The sequence below is a fragment of the Ascochyta rabiei genome, chromosome 15, assembly GCF_004011695.2.
Source record: "Ascochyta rabiei chromosome 15, complete sequence".
Taxonomy (NCBI): domain Eukaryota; kingdom Fungi; phylum Ascomycota; class Dothideomycetes; order Pleosporales; family Didymellaceae; genus Ascochyta; species Ascochyta rabiei.
The window spans coordinates 126607-143304 of record NC_082419.1 but is presented as its reverse complement, the minus strand read 5'-3'; the positions used below and the strand labels follow the sequence as shown (position 1 = coordinate 143304).

Sequence of the window (16698 nt, the reverse complement as noted above, 5' to 3'; positions counted from 1 at the left end):
GACTTTGGTGCTTGCTGTTGAGGGGTTCTGGGATGGCTGTGAAGCTTTTGTATATGGCACCACGGCTCTCCTTCAGAACACGTGGTGAATGCATTGAAATCGGCAAAGTTTGTTCGTGCGAAGCCGTGAGGTTTTAATCTGGGGGGTTCGTATTGTGATGGGGATGTGACGGGTCAGGTGAGGCATCTTAACATTCAACGAGCACTCTCCTCTTACACTGTACCATAACATATGCACAAACTACTGGCTGAAGAGCTGATGAGCGAGCGTCCTCAATGGCTGTGCCCATATACCGTACGACGAGCTGTGATGATGATGTAGGGACTTGGTACCGACTAGTTAGCCGCTCCGTTCCAACACCGCTTTCCTCGTAAGATGATGTGTACTAAAGCTCTATTCCACAATTCCATCTTCAAGCCCTAGATACAGGCATGAGAAAGAATCAGACAATCACAGAGATGAGTTAGCCCAAGCAGAACAGAGCGGCCAAGCACTGATACAATCCCAGTCAAGGCAAGATATGCCAGCGAGGACCTGGTAGATGCGTGAGAAGGAAGCCGAGCGTTAATCATCTCTCCAACTCTAACGCAAGTGTCTAGATCGCAACCCCCCTCCTCCTGACTGCAGCAACAGAACAACACACATCCAGCATGTGTGCGGTGACGAAGTCCGAATGTAGCCAGACTCCTCCTAGCAGACTACACACAGTGCGCCTTCAACCTGTAAGAGTACGTAGCGAAGCCCTGGCATCCATACGTCCCATCCCACCACAACATAACCAGCAGATTAGAAACCCCGATACAAGCCCTCCCGTGCCCCGCCAACAAAGCAAGGAAGTAAAGTACACGAACTCCAAACCAACCCACAGAAAATCATTAACGACTCCGCGTCGCGCAACAGAGCGTACAGAGCACAGCATGCCGCGCTCTTACCTTGGCACAAGAGTACCTAGCGTCGAGCGAGCTACCGAAGCTACGTCTACACACAGCCTCTACTACAATCAACCCACAGCTTCTGCGGATTTCTTTTACGTGTAGAATGATGCGTTGTTTGTGCTTCTTGATACGTACTTACCAGTTTACTGATATCGCTCACCTAGGCACACTCTCGAGCTCGTCACGCTTAGTTCGATCAAAGAAGTTCTGAGAGCACCTCGTTTAATGCCTAGCTGGCTGTGCATGTAGTTTGCAGGCGCGTGCTGTTGTCGTCTGTCTGTCTGTCTGTCTGTCTGTCTGTCTGTTTTTAGGGCTGGGGTAAGTTGGTGGATTGCTGGAAGTCGGTAGGGCGCTGGCTGGCGCGGGATGGAGGGTGTAGGAGAGTAGAGTAGAGTAGAGTAGAGTAGAGTAGAGTAGAGTAGAGTAGAGTAGAGTAGAGTAGAGTAGAGTAGAGTAGAGAAGATGTAAATAACATATATAAATAGTTATTACAACTCAGTTTTCATCATGGTTTCTTCTAATTTGTCTAGGAGAGAAAGAAGAAAGGCCAACGATTTGTGTATAGAGTTCTACTTGTAGAATGATGTACAAATTCATTTTACTTTCCGCGGCAAACCTTGCTACTGTTGCCTGTTAGATGGTATGCTTGTATTATCGGTTTTTAGAATTAGGTTAAGAGTTTATTGTTAGAATACAAGAAAGCGAGCAGAGTTTCTCAGCTAGCACCGAACGGAACAGGACGGAGCGGGGCGAATGTAAATTATGACATGGATAGTTACGAAGGTTTAGTTTTAATTGCGGTCTATCCTGTTTCGTCTAGGGGGCTGAGGAGCCCTGCTTGCGATACACCACATAGTATGTGGGCCAACCTTGCTGCGTCGCTTGTTAGGTGATATGCTCGTCTTATCGTCTCTATAAAGCGGGCAGGTCGGTCAACGACGTGATAATGGGGTACGTGCTCTTCGACGAGTCGGACAACGGTGCGTTGCCAGGACGATCGACGATGACTGCGTATACGTCTGCTGCGGTCGCAGCTTCGGCCTCTGCACAAGGCAAGTCAGCGGGGTGTGGTGTGGAGTGCGGGGTCGGTTCATCAAACGTTGTTGGTCGAGGCTTGGCTGGTGTTTCGCATCGCTTTTAGGGTCGACTGGGGATGCTGGTGAAGATGCGCTGGCTTGATGAAGGATGATGATGTGGAGTGTAGGGCTGTAGGGGTGGCTGGGTTATACCGCATACCTTTCACGTTGTCCGTCAAGAAGGTGACTTTCTTCACGTCTACGCCCATCTCGCGGCAGATCTTCTGGTACGAGGCCTTCTCTAGCTTTGGGCCTGCGTTGACTGTGTCATAGTGCGCTGAGAAGAGCGGTTTGACGTCTCTGGTCGTTGCGCCATCCTCGACGTAGGAGAAGAACTGGAGCTGCGCTTGCACGCTACCAGATGAAAAGATGGCAAGTGTTCGCCCGGAATCCTTCCAGGCTGTGAGCGTGGGGACTACATCGGCGAAGAGCGGGGTCTTGAGGTCGCCCTCTGTAAATCCGGTCTTCCAGAGATGTCCTGCTTGTCGTTAGTCTAGCTGGTGGGTTTGCGTCGTTGCTGCGTCTCGGTGTGATCTCATAGCGGAGCCCGATTAGGCAATCCGACGCAAGATGTGTCGCCGCCGCCGTACACAGCCAGACGCTGGTGATGGGCACCGCGAGCTTATGGCGACAGGCGCTCTCACGGTTCGCTGCGACCACAATAGCAATTGCAGCGATGACGCGACCGAATCAACTGCCCTCGATCCCCACTACCAACTAGCACGCTATCGGCGCGCTGATCCTTTGAAGCATCCAGGCTGTGTACAAGGGCGAACAGAACAGACATGTTGCACAGACTCATCACCCACCTTGGAGCTGCTTCAGGTACACGGCCTTGACATCTCGCCGCGTCAAGTCCTCGACATGGGCCAGGAGAGAATCGGCATCTTGCTTGGTCTCAGCTGGGAACCCCGCAATGAGGTCCTGAAAGTCCGAGTCGGACCATGAGCCGCGTGCTAATCTCCTGAGACGCTCAAGTGCGTACGGATACTGCGGCTATGGTGAGCTACGTCGCAGTAAGGGGAGCTCCACCGCAGCAACGTGCGTCGCGTGACAGCTGACGGAAACGTCCAAGATCTCCCAGGGGGCAGGTCCAGGATAAGAGAAACGACGCGACAGATGACGGAAACGTCCGAGATCTCCCAGGTGACAGGTTCAGGATAAGAGGAACGAGGCACAGCACGCGAAAGGAAATGGAGTGGCTTGGGGAGTACCGATATCACCGGTGGCATGGAAGCGCGGGCCGCTACGCTCTCGACTGGTCTTGGTGGTGGTGATCTTGGCCCAGTTTCCGAAAGCGGGGTTGGCGTGCGCTCGAGAGGACGAGAAGGGTAAAGGCGGTGGGGAATCGAGAGAAGCTTATCATGCGACGAGAAGGGTAAAGGCGGTGGGGAATCAAGAGAAGCTTACCATGACATGCTTGACAAAGGAAATACTCGAGATGGTTCCCTCTACAACAAGACCGTGGTGTGGTTAGCATGGCTCTGCGTAACGTTGTGCAAAGGGTGAAGGGCCATTGAGACGGTGGCGTGAGCGGGTGTGGGGTAGCGAGCGAAACAGGGTGAGCAACAACAGTGCGTGGTTCGTTGCGGGTGCGCGAGTTTTCTGGCCAGACCGCTGCAACAAGGCTGCGTGCGTCGCAGTGGCTGGGAGGTAGGTCTTGGAGGCTGGCTGCAGTGGTTCGCCCCAGCCATGGAACGCGAGAGCTGGGATTACTCACCAATGTCGAGCAGCACAAGGTCGGACGCCGTCCAGCGTGCAGAATCGAGAGACGCGGCAGGCATGTTGATGGTGGTCTTGATGTCGTTGTTGTTGTTGTTGTTGTTGTTGTTGTTGTCGTTGTTGTTGTTGTTGTTGTCGTTGTTGTTGTTGTTGTTGTTGTCGTTGTTGTTGTCGTTGTTGTTGTCGTTGATGGTGGTCGTGATGTCGTTGTTGTCGTTGCTGTTGTCGTTGTCGTTGTCGTTGTTGTTGTTGAACTGGAGGCGGTGAAAGGCGGTGAGGTGAAGGTGTTGTGAGGGTGAAGCGTTGCTGGTGTTGTGTGTCTGGCAAGAGCGTTGGTTGGTGCACCCGCCTGAGACACGAGATGCCAAAAAGCGAGCGGTGTACGCGAGGAGATTGGTGGTGTATAGCCATTCCCTAGATAGTGGACGAATCAGGCGTAGTTGCCCTACACATGTGTGTGGGAAAATTTTCACGAACGGGAGTCAGATGCACGCTACAGATATGACATGAACTAGACGTGAGAACAGATGCACAAGTGCATGGGCTTGCCTCCGGTCGACTTCCTTGCTGCGATCACACGGTGGGATGGGATTTCGGTGTCGGGCGCACACCGACTGAATGATGGCACCATGTCAGCCTCACCATCGTGTGTTGTCACAACAGAGCGAGGTGTCTGCGAGGGTAGCCTGCTGCTCGCGTCGAGACTGGCCAGTTGCTGCACAGCGACGGATAGCGTCCGTAGAGCCACGAGCGAGATACCCACATGCCGTGGGATCAGGGCCCGCTTCCCACCAATGTCCGTACTCCCATGTGTGTAGGCGCTGTCAACAGGGAGATACGGAGGTGTTGTGTGTGTGGGGGAGGGTGCTGTCGCTCCACACCGCCGTGAAGGCGTTCAGGAACAGGTACAGAGAGGTGGGTCACGGCAAGTCTGGCCGCTGCAACGTGCAGTAGCGGTGCTGCACGTTGTCCAGCACGCGTGCGAGGTGGCGAATCGTGAGCTGTGGTTGTTGGCTACTGCAGTCTACTGCAAGCCAACAAAGAGAGCGCGGCGCAAGCCTAGGGGCCAGGGCCGGGCAGGTGTACGGCGCCACGGTACTGGTCAGCGTGCCGGGCTTCGGAAAGAGAGCAGCAAGACAGGACAGGTGAGGTGTGAAAGCGTGCGATGTGTTGCGCAGGGCTGGTACACCGACTTTGTTCTCTCTCGGTGGGCATGTACAGGAGTGGAAAGATTTGTCATGCTCGATGAGGGCGAGCATGTTCATGGCAGCGGTGGATTGTGTAGGGGAGAGGTGGATGCGCTGCTTCCTGAGAGCCACATGGAACTTTGGAGTGGCAAGCATCGCGATAACGCGCGGATAAGGGTTGGCAGCGTTGAGGCGTTGGAGGGGGGAGGACGCTCGCAGAGGGAGTCGCTGTTTCGGGGCGGATCAGGTCCAATGAGAGGCCAGGTGGCCTTGTCAGGCAGACAGCCGTCGGTGGCATGTCGTGCGAGCTCCGAGCTCGATCATGAGAGGTCGTCAGCCGGCGCCTGCTTTGGCCATTGGCCATTTGCCATTTGCCATTTGCCATTTGCCATTTGCCATTCGCCATTCGCCAATCGCCATTTGCCAGGCTGTGCCCGGGGCGTGAGCGGCTAGAGTGGTCGCAGGAAGTTGGCACAGGCAGCACAGAGAAGCAGACGTGTCAAGCCGGGAGGCTGTTTCAGGGCAGGACTGCCATGCTCGTCCGGGCGGCGTCATCATGCTCGCAGCCTCGTCATGAGGGCGCGGGGCCCGCTCGAAACAAGGGCGGCTTGTCTCATTGCATGATTGCACAATAGCACCGTGGCACGCCATGGGCGACGGCTGCACCCTGGCCGAGCGAGCCGGGTTCTGGAGCTGTCACGGTGCTGTCGACCCAGAGAAAGCGACCACGGCCGTTCGGACTTGGCGATTGACGAGCTCGCACGGAATCAGATCGAAGGCCGTGGAAGCAGGACGCAGGGAGGGACAAGACCAGCACCCCGACCAGCATGACCAGCATGACCAGCATGACCAGCACGACCAGCACGACCAGCGCAAGACCAGCACGACCAGCGCGAGACCAGCACGACCAGCACCTCACAGGCTCACAGCCATGGCCAGGGCCCAGCACCCTCGCAGCCCTGGCCAGCATCCCCGGCGGCGAATGAACGGTTGCCGATCCGGGCTGGCGCCGCCCTCTGACCCTCCCCCCGACTCCCCAATGACCCAATGATGCGCTGTCGCCCGCCCGGCCTAGCCCGCTTCTGGCCTGCGGCTTGCATCACGCAGCACATTGCGCTAGTCCGCTTCGGCACAAAACTGGGTCTCGGCCGTGTCACCGCTCCTTGTCCCTCCGGTGCTCGACGGGCCCCGTTATAGGGATGGCCACCCTGCTGGCTGCTTCACTCGATCCTACCACACCATGTCAACCCTACCTATGCCGTCCTGAGACACCACACTTGACCTCGTCGTTGCTTGTTTGTCGCTGTTGCTTGCTGCTCCCACCTTACAGCTCTGCTACTCTCTGCTACTCTCTGCTACTCTCTGCTACTCTCTGCTACTCTCTGCTACTCTCTGCTACTCTCTGCTACTCTCTGCTACTCTCTGCTACTCTCTGCTACTCTCTGCTACTCTCTGCTACTCTCTGCTACTCTCTGCCACCCTCTCCTCACCCTCCTCACCCTCCTCACCGCGCTGTCCTCTCCTCACCCTCCGCCGCTGCTGCTGCCTTGACCGACTGCCGCATTCCACTCGTTCCTTCCGCAACCGCTGCTCACCTGCACGACAACAACAACAACAACAACCACCACACCACCCACCACCCACCACCACCACCACCACCACCTCCTCCTCCTCCTTCGTCCACCGTGCCGTGCCCTCAGGACACAGCTCTGCCACTGCAGTCTACTCGACCATCTACCTCGCCGCCGCCGCCGGCCCTTGATTGGATGTGACTGCGAGAGAGCTCTCTGTCTGGCCATCTCCCAATCCGTACCTGACAGCTACGCTCGACCTCGTACCACCACCCCACATCTTCTCGTCTCGACACCCGACCTCCACCCCGCGTCGTGAAAGAGACGTTCGACTCTTTTCAAGACCCAACTCCCTTTCCACCGCACGCCGCCAGCTCGGCACCGCAATCACCGCCGCTGCTAGCTCCCCGAGTCCGTGCACCTGACTCACCACCGTCAATTGGTCATCAGACAGCTACCTACTGTCTGCCTTCGACCGCCTTCCACGCATAACGACTCTCCTCTCTTACGCAGCGATTGCCTCCATCGACACCCCTTCTCGCTCCCCCGGACTCCCCTCCCCTCGTCCGGCAGCTCTATTCCGTCCGGCAGCCTGTTGAACCAGGCCATCCATACCGCAACTTAATACCGCCAGATGCGCATTACAATCTCTTAACACTTTCCTTGTTTGTTCCTGTCGACGGACGCTGTGCATACCACCGACGACTCGCCTTGCTTCCATTTCCTGTGAGCGACCTACTGCACCCCACACATCACGACATCTCCGCCCGACCCTATCCTCTACTGGACAGAGCAAACGGCAACACATCTTATTGCTATCTTTTTCCAAGCTTCCGCGCGACTTCAAAAATTTCGATAGAGCATCGTCTTTTGGGTTAACGGCTGTCGATCCGTTGACTCACCAAAACTTCCTTAATCTGGTCGTTTCATCCATTCACGTGGCGGCTTTCACCGTCACCCTCGTCTGCTGCGCCTAGCTCCGGGTAGACTCTACGAGTTCTCTCCTGCTTCGCTCCCTGTACCTCGTCCCATCTTTCCTCATGGAGTGCATGCGTGATCAGCTGCAGGCAGGTGTTGTACTACACGGCCGATATGAAACCATATCCGCCCTCAACCATGGCTCCTTTGGCATGGTCTTCCAGGCCAAGGACCTGGTGACGGACGACCTCGTGGCTATCAAGGTCGTCACCAAGCCTTCTGCCGCTGCCAACTGCCCGTCTGCTTTTGCTGTCGATGAGCGCTCGGAGGAACTCGGTGTGCACCTCCGCCTGGGTGCGCACCCCAACGTCGTCAATCTTCTCCAGTCCTTCGAGACGCAGAACCACATCTACCTTGTGCTGGAGTACTGCTCCAATGGCGACCTGTACGAGGCCATTCGCTTCGACAAGGGTCCCCTGGAGACGGAGCACGTCCGCGACTTCATGATGCAGCTGGTCGGTGCCGTCGAGTTCATCCACGCCAAGGGCATCTACCACCGCGACATCAAGCCCGAGAACATCTTCCTCACCCAAGATGGCTCGATGAAGCTCGGCGACTTTGGTCTGGCCACCTCCGACGACTGGTCTTGGGAGATTGCTGTGGGCAGTGACCGTTACATGGCTCCCGAGCAGTACGATCCTACCAACGCCGGCTACTCCACTGCCAAGGCCGACATCTGGGCGATTGGCATCTGCCTGCTCAACGTGCTCTTCCAGCGCAACCCTTTCGCAGTCCCAGCGCAGTCCGATCCTCTCTTCGCCGACTTTGTTCTCGACCGTCAGAGCCTCTTTGATGTCTTTCCCAACATGTCCCAGGATACTTACGAGGTCATCCGACACTGCTTGGCTATCGACCCCGAGAAGCGCGACCTCGCCGCGGTCAAGGAGGCTCTTGCTCGTGCCGTCACCTTCACTACCGACGACGAGGCTCTGGACGAGTTCTGTACCGAGGAGCGTGAGCCCTTCGTCGTTGGCGCCAACCGTGAACCTCTGCGCACTCCTTCCATCAGCACCCCGTCGCTGGACAAGAACGGCTCGTTCCCTTGGGCCAAGGCTCTCGCCATGTCTCCGCCGCAGCAGTTCCGCCAGCTTTCGGTCATCCCTGATACCGAAATCTACTCGGACGACCTGTTCCCGGCCTCTGACTACGCTGTGAAACCAGAACATGCGTCCATCGTATCTTTTGTGGACTCTGGTTTGGGCTTATCTTTCAAGTCGACTGACGTCACCGAACACACCGAACGAGAGCCAATCAGCTTCACGCGTTCCAAGCCTATGCCGATCTCTGGCTCCCTTCCGGCCAAGCCTTACAGCAGCATGTCGTCGGTCTTTGGTAAGAAGCGCGACGCCTTCTCCAAGAGCTGGAGTGACTTGTGGGAGGAGGAAGACGATGACGCGCAGTTCATGGCCGAGCTCGAGAACAACTTCCACGCCTTCAAGGCTGAGAAGCCAGCGAAGCAGGTCATCTCGGAGGCTGGCTCTGGTGTCTCCACCCCTCGCGGCGGCTTATCGGAGGTGAGGAACCCTGCCACTGTTTACAACAGCAGGGGTCGTTCGCCGACGAAGCGCCGTGACGTCGACCACGTCAGTGAAAACACTGGCTTCATCTTCGAAGAGCACCAGACACCTGCGAAGCGTTCTGGTACGGACAAGTGGGCCGCTCTTGGCGACCGCCGTCGTGGTCAATCGTCGCCAACCAAAGAGCACTTGCCCTTGACTCCGTCCAAGCCCATCAAGTCCCCCAAGCAAGCTCAGCCAACCCCCAACTCTGCTCGTAAGCGGAGCCGGACTGGCACCTGGAGGCGACCGATCAACTGGGGTCCGAGCCAGCACGAGAACATTCCCAAGGTTCCTGCTGTGGACAACAAGTACAAGAGCAAGGAATGGCGCCATTACAACAGTCCTCCCCTCGTGGTAGACGACGACCTTGGCGACCTTGAGTGGGTGTGGTAGGCAATTGCCGCCACTTGTAGTCTTGACACTTTCATCCCTTTCCCTTTTTTTTCCTTTTTGTTTTGAAATACGTTGTCTGGAAAACAAGATTATCATCCTAGGGACTTTCAACACCACCATGAGCTTACCAACACAACAATACCCGGGCCAGTTGTAACTGTAGATACCATTTCCTCCTCTCCTGTACTCTTTCTTCTCCGACACCACTCAACCTCATCCTCTCGACCCTATCTCGTCGCTTGGTATCTTTCCTTTGTTACTTTGGTTTGCGTAGCGCATTGGCATCATCAGGTGGTTGACACAGACTGTAGTGAACGGCGATTCAACAGACTGTATGACACGGAGCGATCAGCATGGCATTGGAAAGGCGTTTAGTTTTGTTATCGCTTCACTTCGTAGGGATGATTAGTTAGTCAAGACTCGTATCCGTCGGAGATCTCGCACTCCCCTTCTGGGCTCTGCTGGATCCGGGATTTACCCACTCAAAACCCCTCTTCTGCTGTGATGCTGTAGTTGTGATTTTGTTCATCTACGTGGAAGAAGGAAGGCGAGACGTTGCTGCTGATGGTTTGTAGCAGTGTTTCATCTGCAGTTACGAAGTACTCAGTCGGGGGCTCCTTGGCTCTGATTGGCGCAAATGTACAGATCTGTAGATCGCGTGCAGTGTCTAGATAAGAACACTGCACGGCAACCAACTGGGAAGGTGGCATAAGCAACGAATCCGGCTCCTCGCCTGCAGATGATGACTTCTGCGGCAGCACGGCATAGATAGGTAGGAAGGAAGGAAGGAAGGAAAGAAGGGCGAGCGATGCCTTGCCATGCCATGCCATGCCATACCACGCCATGCCGAACGCCGATCGAAGTCACTAGCTAGACAGCGGCAGCGGCCGTGGTATCATCGAGAGCAGAGGGCTGGTCATACCATCGGCGTAGGTACGCTAGGTCTCCTCCGCCCAGCAGAAGCAGAGAGCGTCACTCGCATGCATGGCCCGCGTGCAAAGCTGGGGGGGGGAGGCCAGCCAGCCAGCCGGCAGAGGCTTAGGTAGGAAAGAAGTCCAGTCCGACTGGCGATTTTTCATCTTTTATATTTTGCTTTTGACTTCACACTATTTGGGTGCCTAGCGGGCGTCTTCTCTCTCTCTCTCTCTCTCTCGGCCATCTGCAGCACCGGCATCCGCGCGTGCGCGCTCGTTGCAACCCACACACGGATCGTTGCGCGGCGCTGCACTGGACTCGCCGCACCGGCTGTGCTGTGCGACTCTGCTTTCGCCTGGGACTGCGGTAGGCTTGTGTGTAGATAGATGTAGAGGGTTGTTGGCTCGTGGGTGGCACGGAGCGCTTGCTTGGTTTCTGTCTGTTCATGCGCTCACTGGCTATCCCTTGCTCACTGGCTATCCCTTGCTCTGGACGAGGGATTGGATAGGTACCGATGAGGTGCGGTGGACTTTTTTTGGTGCTTGAAAGGTGCTTGATGCTTGGTAGAGTGGATGCGATTGGTGTAGGATAGGATGGGATAGGGCAGGCGAGGAGAAGGCCAGGACTGGTTTGATTGGGATTGCGTAGGATGGTGTAGGATGGTGGAGTGGGACACGCGATTGACTGCGCACGGCACGGTGGATGCGCAGGGGGGTTGGATGTGTGAGGTTATGTGAAGTACGGGACGGTGGAGCAGTGGATGACCACCCGGTTCGGTCATGGACTAGGTCGATTTGTAGCCTGGGACTAGGGGTTGCAGGATAAGGAGGTATACGGTGACGCGATGGTACGGCAGTACGGCAGCACGCAGCACGCAGCACGCAGCACGATAGCACGATAGCACGCAGCACACCATACCGTACCACGCCATATCAGACACCATCACGCTACCTACGCGATCAACACAGCACCGCGACTCGAGCATGACGCGCTAGATCCTCCCTGTTCCCAGCCCTGTCCCTAGCTACTGGCTCTGCGACCCACACGTCTACGCTGATCTGCGCTCCTCGCCGCGCTTGCCGGGGGAGTGCGATGTCGTGGTCGTGGGAGCGGGACTCGCGGCGGTGTTGGCTGCGTATCAAATTCTCACCCCGACCGACACAGATGCGGGTAAGGGCGAAGCTGAGCTACAGAAGCAGGATGGAGTGGGAAGCGGGTCTAGCAATGAAGAGAGTGGGAAAGGAAAAATCCAAGTCGTGCTCCTTGACGCGTGACAGCTGTGCAGCGGCGCCACAGCGCGGAACGGTGGGCATGTTAAAGTGCAGGTCAAGACGCTCTCGGATCTGGAAGGTGGGGAGGCGGATGGGGGGAAGAAGAGGACGGCGTTCCACGACTATGTCACGAGGGTTGTGCGCGAGTTGAAGCGTGTTGCTGAGCTGGAAGATCTGAATTGCAAGTTTGAATTGCCTCGCAGCTCCGATGTAGTTACCGATACGAAAGAGGCGGAGGAGATACACAGTAGATACGAGACGGCGAGGAAGAAGGGGGAGCGTTGGACGGAGAAATGTATCGTGGGTTGGAGCCAGGGCGGTGGAGCAAGTCACCAGTCTCCGCGGCGCAAAAGGCGTCTTCATGATAACAAAGTTGAGCGCATTTACAGCTCCTTCGAATGTGTGGTACGTGCTGGTGGATTGTGCGAGGATGCTATAGAGGACTGGGCAGCTGATTCACGTCCAATAAAACGGTATGAGGGCTTACAAAATCACGTTTGAGCTCAAAACTGTAGTGGAAGAACAGTACTCTTGAGTAGGGTCTAAAACTAAGCGGCCACATGGTATCAAAGTTGAGCGGAGAAACTGCGAAATGTACGCCATCACACTACACGACGAAGGTGAGGTCACTGTATATGCGTTCACTACTGAAGACGATCACTAGCACCGGAACGAAATAATCCATATAGGAAAACCTAAGATTCCCCCATGCCTTGTTGCTCTCTCAACGTGCTCTGGTATTTCTTTGTGTGCCTATACCTCCCTCTGTGTGCTCCGTAGACATGATTACGCGCTCCATCCCACAGCAGATCAAGTTTAGCTTGATCGAAGTAATTATACAATGGCTCGATCAAACCAATTTCCTCGCGCTTGATAGGTACAGCGACGACCATACCAACTGGGCGGGGTACTGCAGTCGCAAAAGAAATAGTGCCTCTTTGATAAGAGTAGAAAGGCCACCTATGACCGCTGGAGTCCGGAAGGAGATAGTCGGGCAAGTTGTCTTTGTAAGCTGGGTTGAAGATGATCAGTTCAATCGGCGATCCAAGCTCTGCAAGAAATGATATAATTGAGTCGGCCAGCCGCTGATGGCGGTATCGGCATTCGGCCATTGTGGAGGTTACAAGTGGGTGGTTGGCGATGCTCAGAGTACGGAGCTTTGATAGTCCAGCCAAGATCTCCTGTAGGTTGTCAGTCATGTAACGTTCAGAAGCTCCGCTGCAGTCATTGCCTACGAGTGATTTTCTCAACTCAACACGTGTTGGCGAGCCTCCACTCGGTGGAAACAACTCGAAGTCGTCCAGGATCTCAGTATCATTGATGTCTTTCCAAAGATTGACTAGACCAATGCATAAGAACTCTATATTGGGACACGTTGCAGAGAGTTGCTTGAGTTCGTCGGCGTTGTAGTAGCGGGTTCCCAGGGAAGTGCTGATGTGCACAGCGCGAATTGTGCGACCTACCTCACAGAGAGCTGTCAAGTCGAGAAGAGAATCGTCGAGATAAGTCTCGTTGGTCAAAATAACAACCTGAAGCCTGTTCAAGACTTGGAGAAGTCTTGAAGCAGCTTCATGATCCTGCAGATCTTGTGCGTTGGTTTGCTCAAACACTTCGAGAGCATTGTCTTCTAATTTGGGGAATTCTGCAGTGAACGATTCCAGTAGCGCAGCAGTACCTTTGCATCGTCTTATTGCTAAATTCTGCAGTGATGGCAAATGTATTTGTTCAGAAAGGTCTGAAACTGAGTCTGCAAGGAACATATCGTTTAGCAAGAGATAGCGAAGTTTGAGCAGTGCGTTGCTTCTCGGTGGCGTCCAACCTTCGAAGTAGTCAACCTCATAGGAACCGCCCTGTATGCACAATTCCTCCAGTAGAGAAAAGTACGAAAACCAAGCAGAATATCCCTGGTACGTGGTGCCGACTCCGCCTGTGACTGTGATAACTAGGCGACGGAGACAAAGCAAGTTTGCACGGACAAAATTTGGTCCTGGCAAGCCATTTTGCTCGTTCATGTCTACTGGTACATCCAGATGATTGAGCCGCGACTGGGTACGTAGAAGAATGCCGATGGTGTGCTGATCGAGAGGAATAAGACACCGAAAGGTGGTCAGAGTATCTCTGGGGAGGGCGCCGAGCAGTCGAAGTAAACTAGTCCTTACCCCTTCCCGCGAGTGGAACCTGGGTGAATCGGAGATGCACAGATCTCTAACGCTGCTGAGAAAACCACCTAGCGGACCGTCAATGAGGGCGTTCACCTTTCGATTCTCGGTATCACTAAGGCTGATCCTGACTGTATCGAATAACAATGATGCTGCTTCAACCGCCCACTTCTTGTTCACAAGACGAGCGGTCCTGAGTTCGCAGCAAGGCAGCTGTATTTGATCAGCACTTGTCAGAAGGCGCGGTTCGATAGCTTACGAAAGCAAGTATCATGTACTCAAGCTCAGTGGACAAACCACCAAAGCTGTTGCCTTTGATGGCCATAGTAGGTGTAGTCGCGCAAAACGAGCTTTCAGGCAGTAGTGGAGGAGAGGTGGTTGAGCAGGATTCTGGTGGAGGGTGAATTTCAGTGGAAATGGGCCCGTGTTGCCTTCACCTTCATTTGGCTTCGCCTACAGCGCTCGGCTAACAGCACTGCAGCACTCCCCGCCATAGAATCACAACCGACCACCGCTACTGGAACACACTTCACACATACGAAGGCACCGCAGCCGGGATCATGGAAGAACACTAGAGTTTCACACCTCTCACCCAAGTACCATAGCCAGACACCAAGAACCCCCTCATCTATCCAGAATACTTCACGCGATAATCATCCAGCAATCATATCCACAAAGCACGAATCCAACACAGTCAACTCAGACACACTTTCGCTTGATAATAGAGCCACTCCCAGCTTAACACAGACGATCAAGCGGTGCGGTCGTGTGCGGCAGCGTGTAGTTCACACATTGAGATGGCCTGGGTTGGTTCGGGAAAGGCAGCTGGGCGTGTTGAGGCCGTAATCTCGCGGCATTAGTAAATATATTGCTGCAGTAGAAGGTAGAAACGGTGAATGTGCACGCGATAGAAGTGAAATGAATGTCAGAACGGTTGCTAAGTTGAGCTATTGATGTTTGTTGGGACGATGACGACAGGGGAGACATGGATATTACAGCATTGAGTGTCAACTTAAGCTTCGTGTACGACGTACAGCAATGCGTCAAGACGCTCGGTACACTAATGCTAGTACTCCAGTACATGTGATGTCTGAAGGGACACGGTCAGCCGCCAGAAGGACCAACAATTGAATTGAAATCAATGTTTTGCAAAGAATAATCTATTGATAGTTTCATAATGGCGTAACGTCTCGTAAAGACTGTGAATTGTTGGCATGTACAGTTAAGCGCGCTCCACAAATTGTGACCCCTAACTAATGGCTCCCGGGCGAGCGCATAGAAATACGAGCCCCAAGAGGATGGGATAAAAGACAAGACTCTTGCTGATGTGAACATCCACGCCACCGAGCAACATTTCGACGCCTAGGAAATGGATAGAAAGGAAATTATACAAATTGAAATATATGACCAAGTGGGTTTAGTCATACCAGTGACCTAGTGCAGCATCACTCTGGCTAATGGGTGAACCGACATTGGTTGCGTATTGGCCATAAACGTTGCCTGGAGGCGAGTAGTTGCAGACTGTGTACTTGTTCAAGTTGGATGGCTGGCCGCCAACCATCATCCTGGTGCCGCAATCAAGAGAGACGCAGCCCACCTTGGTAGTGCCCTTCCAGAGCACTTGTGTGAGATGACCAACGTTGTGGAAAACATCATCGGGAATGTTTGCCGCGCCGAAGTAAGGCAGCATAGCTTGGAACTCGCCCTTGTACCAGCTCTCGGTTATACCGGCAGTGACATTGAAGACAGTACCGGAAGTAGTGAAAAGGTTCTGTCCCTGGTTGGCTCCCGTAGGGATGTAGTGTTCAAACTTGCAAGTGTTGGCAGCCTGGGCGGCAGTCTGAGCAACGGCATCGTCCCAAACCAATGGGCCGGCATTGTGGTTAGCGCGAGCAGCATTGTGGTGATAGAGAATCGCTCGCTGATACTCGGGTCCGACTGAAAGAGAAGCTTGCGATGTACCGGAAATGTGATCGTTCCCAGCAATAGCTGAAGGCGCAGCCGTTGGAGCGGCGCTGGAGGACGCTCCCGGCGCTCTGATAGAAGAAGATGACGGTCTAGGGACGCCGACAGACGGAACTGACACAGGGACAGCGACCGAGGTGGACGGCCTGTTGGAGATGGGAGCAATAACGGGTGGTACAGAAGAAGAAGGCCTGGTCGAGGTAATGGGCACAGCAGGCCTCGATGTGACAGAAGATGATCTAATGGGGGCAGGGTTGGCTACGACACTCGAAGCACCCACACGTGGAGGAGTCCATAGAGGCGGGGCGTTTGTAGGACGACGTGTGTTGGGTGTTTGCGAGAAATGCGGCGCAGTCCATGCAGGCGTTGCGTATGGGTTGAACGTGACCGTAACCGTAACAGTAGCTTGCTGGCGCTTTTCAAACGGGTTAGGCCAAGCCAGAGCGCCCACTGCGAATGCAGAAGTGAGGAGAGCGGAAGAATGCATTGTCAAGAGAACCAAGAGCTTGGAGGTGATTGTGTGCTGTTTGATGTGTGTTCTGAAGTAGAATCACTGTCGATATATATACTGCAACGGTCAATCTGCGCCCGTCCAGATCTACCGGAAACGCAACACCCGGATGGAGGTGAAGACCTCATTGCAAGATTGCCACTATTGACTGTGTGGTGGAAGAAAAGCCAACTTACTGACAGCTTCGACGAAAGCAGCGATTGTCGTTCCGGGTCAAGCGCGACTTCGGCGACCACCAACAAAGGAGCGTGGAGAATTGATACAGAGGATGGCAAAGAGTGTGGGGTGGCTCAGTAGTTGCTGATCAAAAGAACGTCGTCAAGACTGTGATGAAAGGAAAGTAGGCGATCAACAGATGCATGGAGATGCAGTGACGTTGGTTGCCCAGGCATTTTGAGGAACGAAGCTAAGACTAAGCGAGAGATTGCAGGAGACACCTGCCTGTTCCTCGATCCT

The 16698-nt window shown here is 54.5% G+C and overlaps 4 protein-coding genes across 4 annotated transcripts, besides 15 other annotated features; 1 reads left to right on the top strand and 3 right to left on the bottom strand.

The window, feature by feature from the left end:
* Positions 1-1198: 1198 nt before the first annotated feature.
* Positions 1199-1240: a tandem repeat.
* A 75-nt stretch (positions 1241-1315) lies between these two features.
* Positions 1316-1394: a tandem repeat.
* A 453-nt stretch (positions 1395-1847) lies between these two features.
* EKO05_0008486 (Acireductone synthase) lies at positions 1848-3795 on the bottom strand (the record flags this gene model as incomplete). The annotated part of the gene is made up of 5 exons (XM_038941647.2): positions 1848-1978; positions 2172-2489; positions 2821-3001; positions 3422-3462; positions 3732-3795. 5 exons carry the CDS (start codon positions 3793-3795, stop codon positions 1848-1850), a joined length of 735 nt encoding a protein of 244 aa, XP_038796024.2.
* Positions 3796-3816: 21 nt separating this feature from the next.
* Positions 3817-3985: a tandem repeat.
* A 20-nt stretch (positions 3986-4005) lies between these two features.
* Positions 4006-4034: a tandem repeat.
* Positions 4035-5272: 1238 nt separating this feature from the next.
* Positions 5273-5346: a tandem repeat.
* Positions 5347-5739: 393 nt separating this feature from the next.
* Positions 5740-5834: a tandem repeat.
* A 416-nt stretch (positions 5835-6250) lies between these two features.
* Positions 6251-6396: a tandem repeat.
* Positions 6397-6519: 123 nt separating this feature from the next.
* Positions 6520-6540: a tandem repeat.
* Positions 6541-6583: a tandem repeat.
* A 948-nt stretch (positions 6584-7531) lies between these two features.
* EKO05_0008485 (cAMP-dependent protein kinase catalytic subunit) lies at positions 7532-9421 on the top strand (the record flags this gene model as incomplete). Its single annotated transcript, XM_038946540.1, has 1 exon — positions 7532-9421. The coding sequence occupies one exon, from the start codon at positions 7532-7534 to the stop codon at positions 9419-9421; it is 1890 nt and encodes a 629-aa protein (XP_038796022.1).
* A 770-nt stretch (positions 9422-10191) lies between these two features.
* Positions 10192-10222: a tandem repeat.
* Positions 10223-10229: 7 nt separating this feature from the next.
* Positions 10230-10269: a tandem repeat.
* Positions 10270-10549: 280 nt separating this feature from the next.
* Positions 10550-10574: a tandem repeat.
* Positions 10575-10631: 57 nt separating this feature from the next.
* Positions 10632-10685: a tandem repeat.
* Positions 10686-10906: 221 nt separating this feature from the next.
* Positions 10907-10997: a tandem repeat.
* A 199-nt stretch (positions 10998-11196) lies between these two features.
* Positions 11197-11247: a tandem repeat.
* Positions 11248-12302: 1055 nt separating this feature from the next.
* EKO05_0008484 (uncharacterized protein) lies at positions 12303-14091 on the bottom strand (the record flags this gene model as incomplete). The annotated part of the gene is made up of 3 exons (XM_059637321.1): positions 12303-12788; positions 12843-13979; positions 14026-14091. The coding sequence occupies 3 exons, from the start codon at positions 14089-14091 to the stop codon at positions 12303-12305; spliced, it is 1689 nt and encodes a 562-aa protein (XP_059493304.1).
* Positions 14092-15183: 1092 nt separating this feature from the next.
* On the bottom strand, positions 15184-16218 carry EKO05_0008483 (uncharacterized protein; the record flags this gene model as incomplete). The annotated part of the gene is made up of 1 exon (XM_038946539.1): positions 15184-16218. The coding sequence occupies one exon, from the start codon at positions 16216-16218 to the stop codon at positions 15184-15186; it is 1035 nt and encodes a 344-aa protein (XP_038796020.1).
* Between the last annotated feature and the right edge of the window lie 480 nt (positions 16219-16698).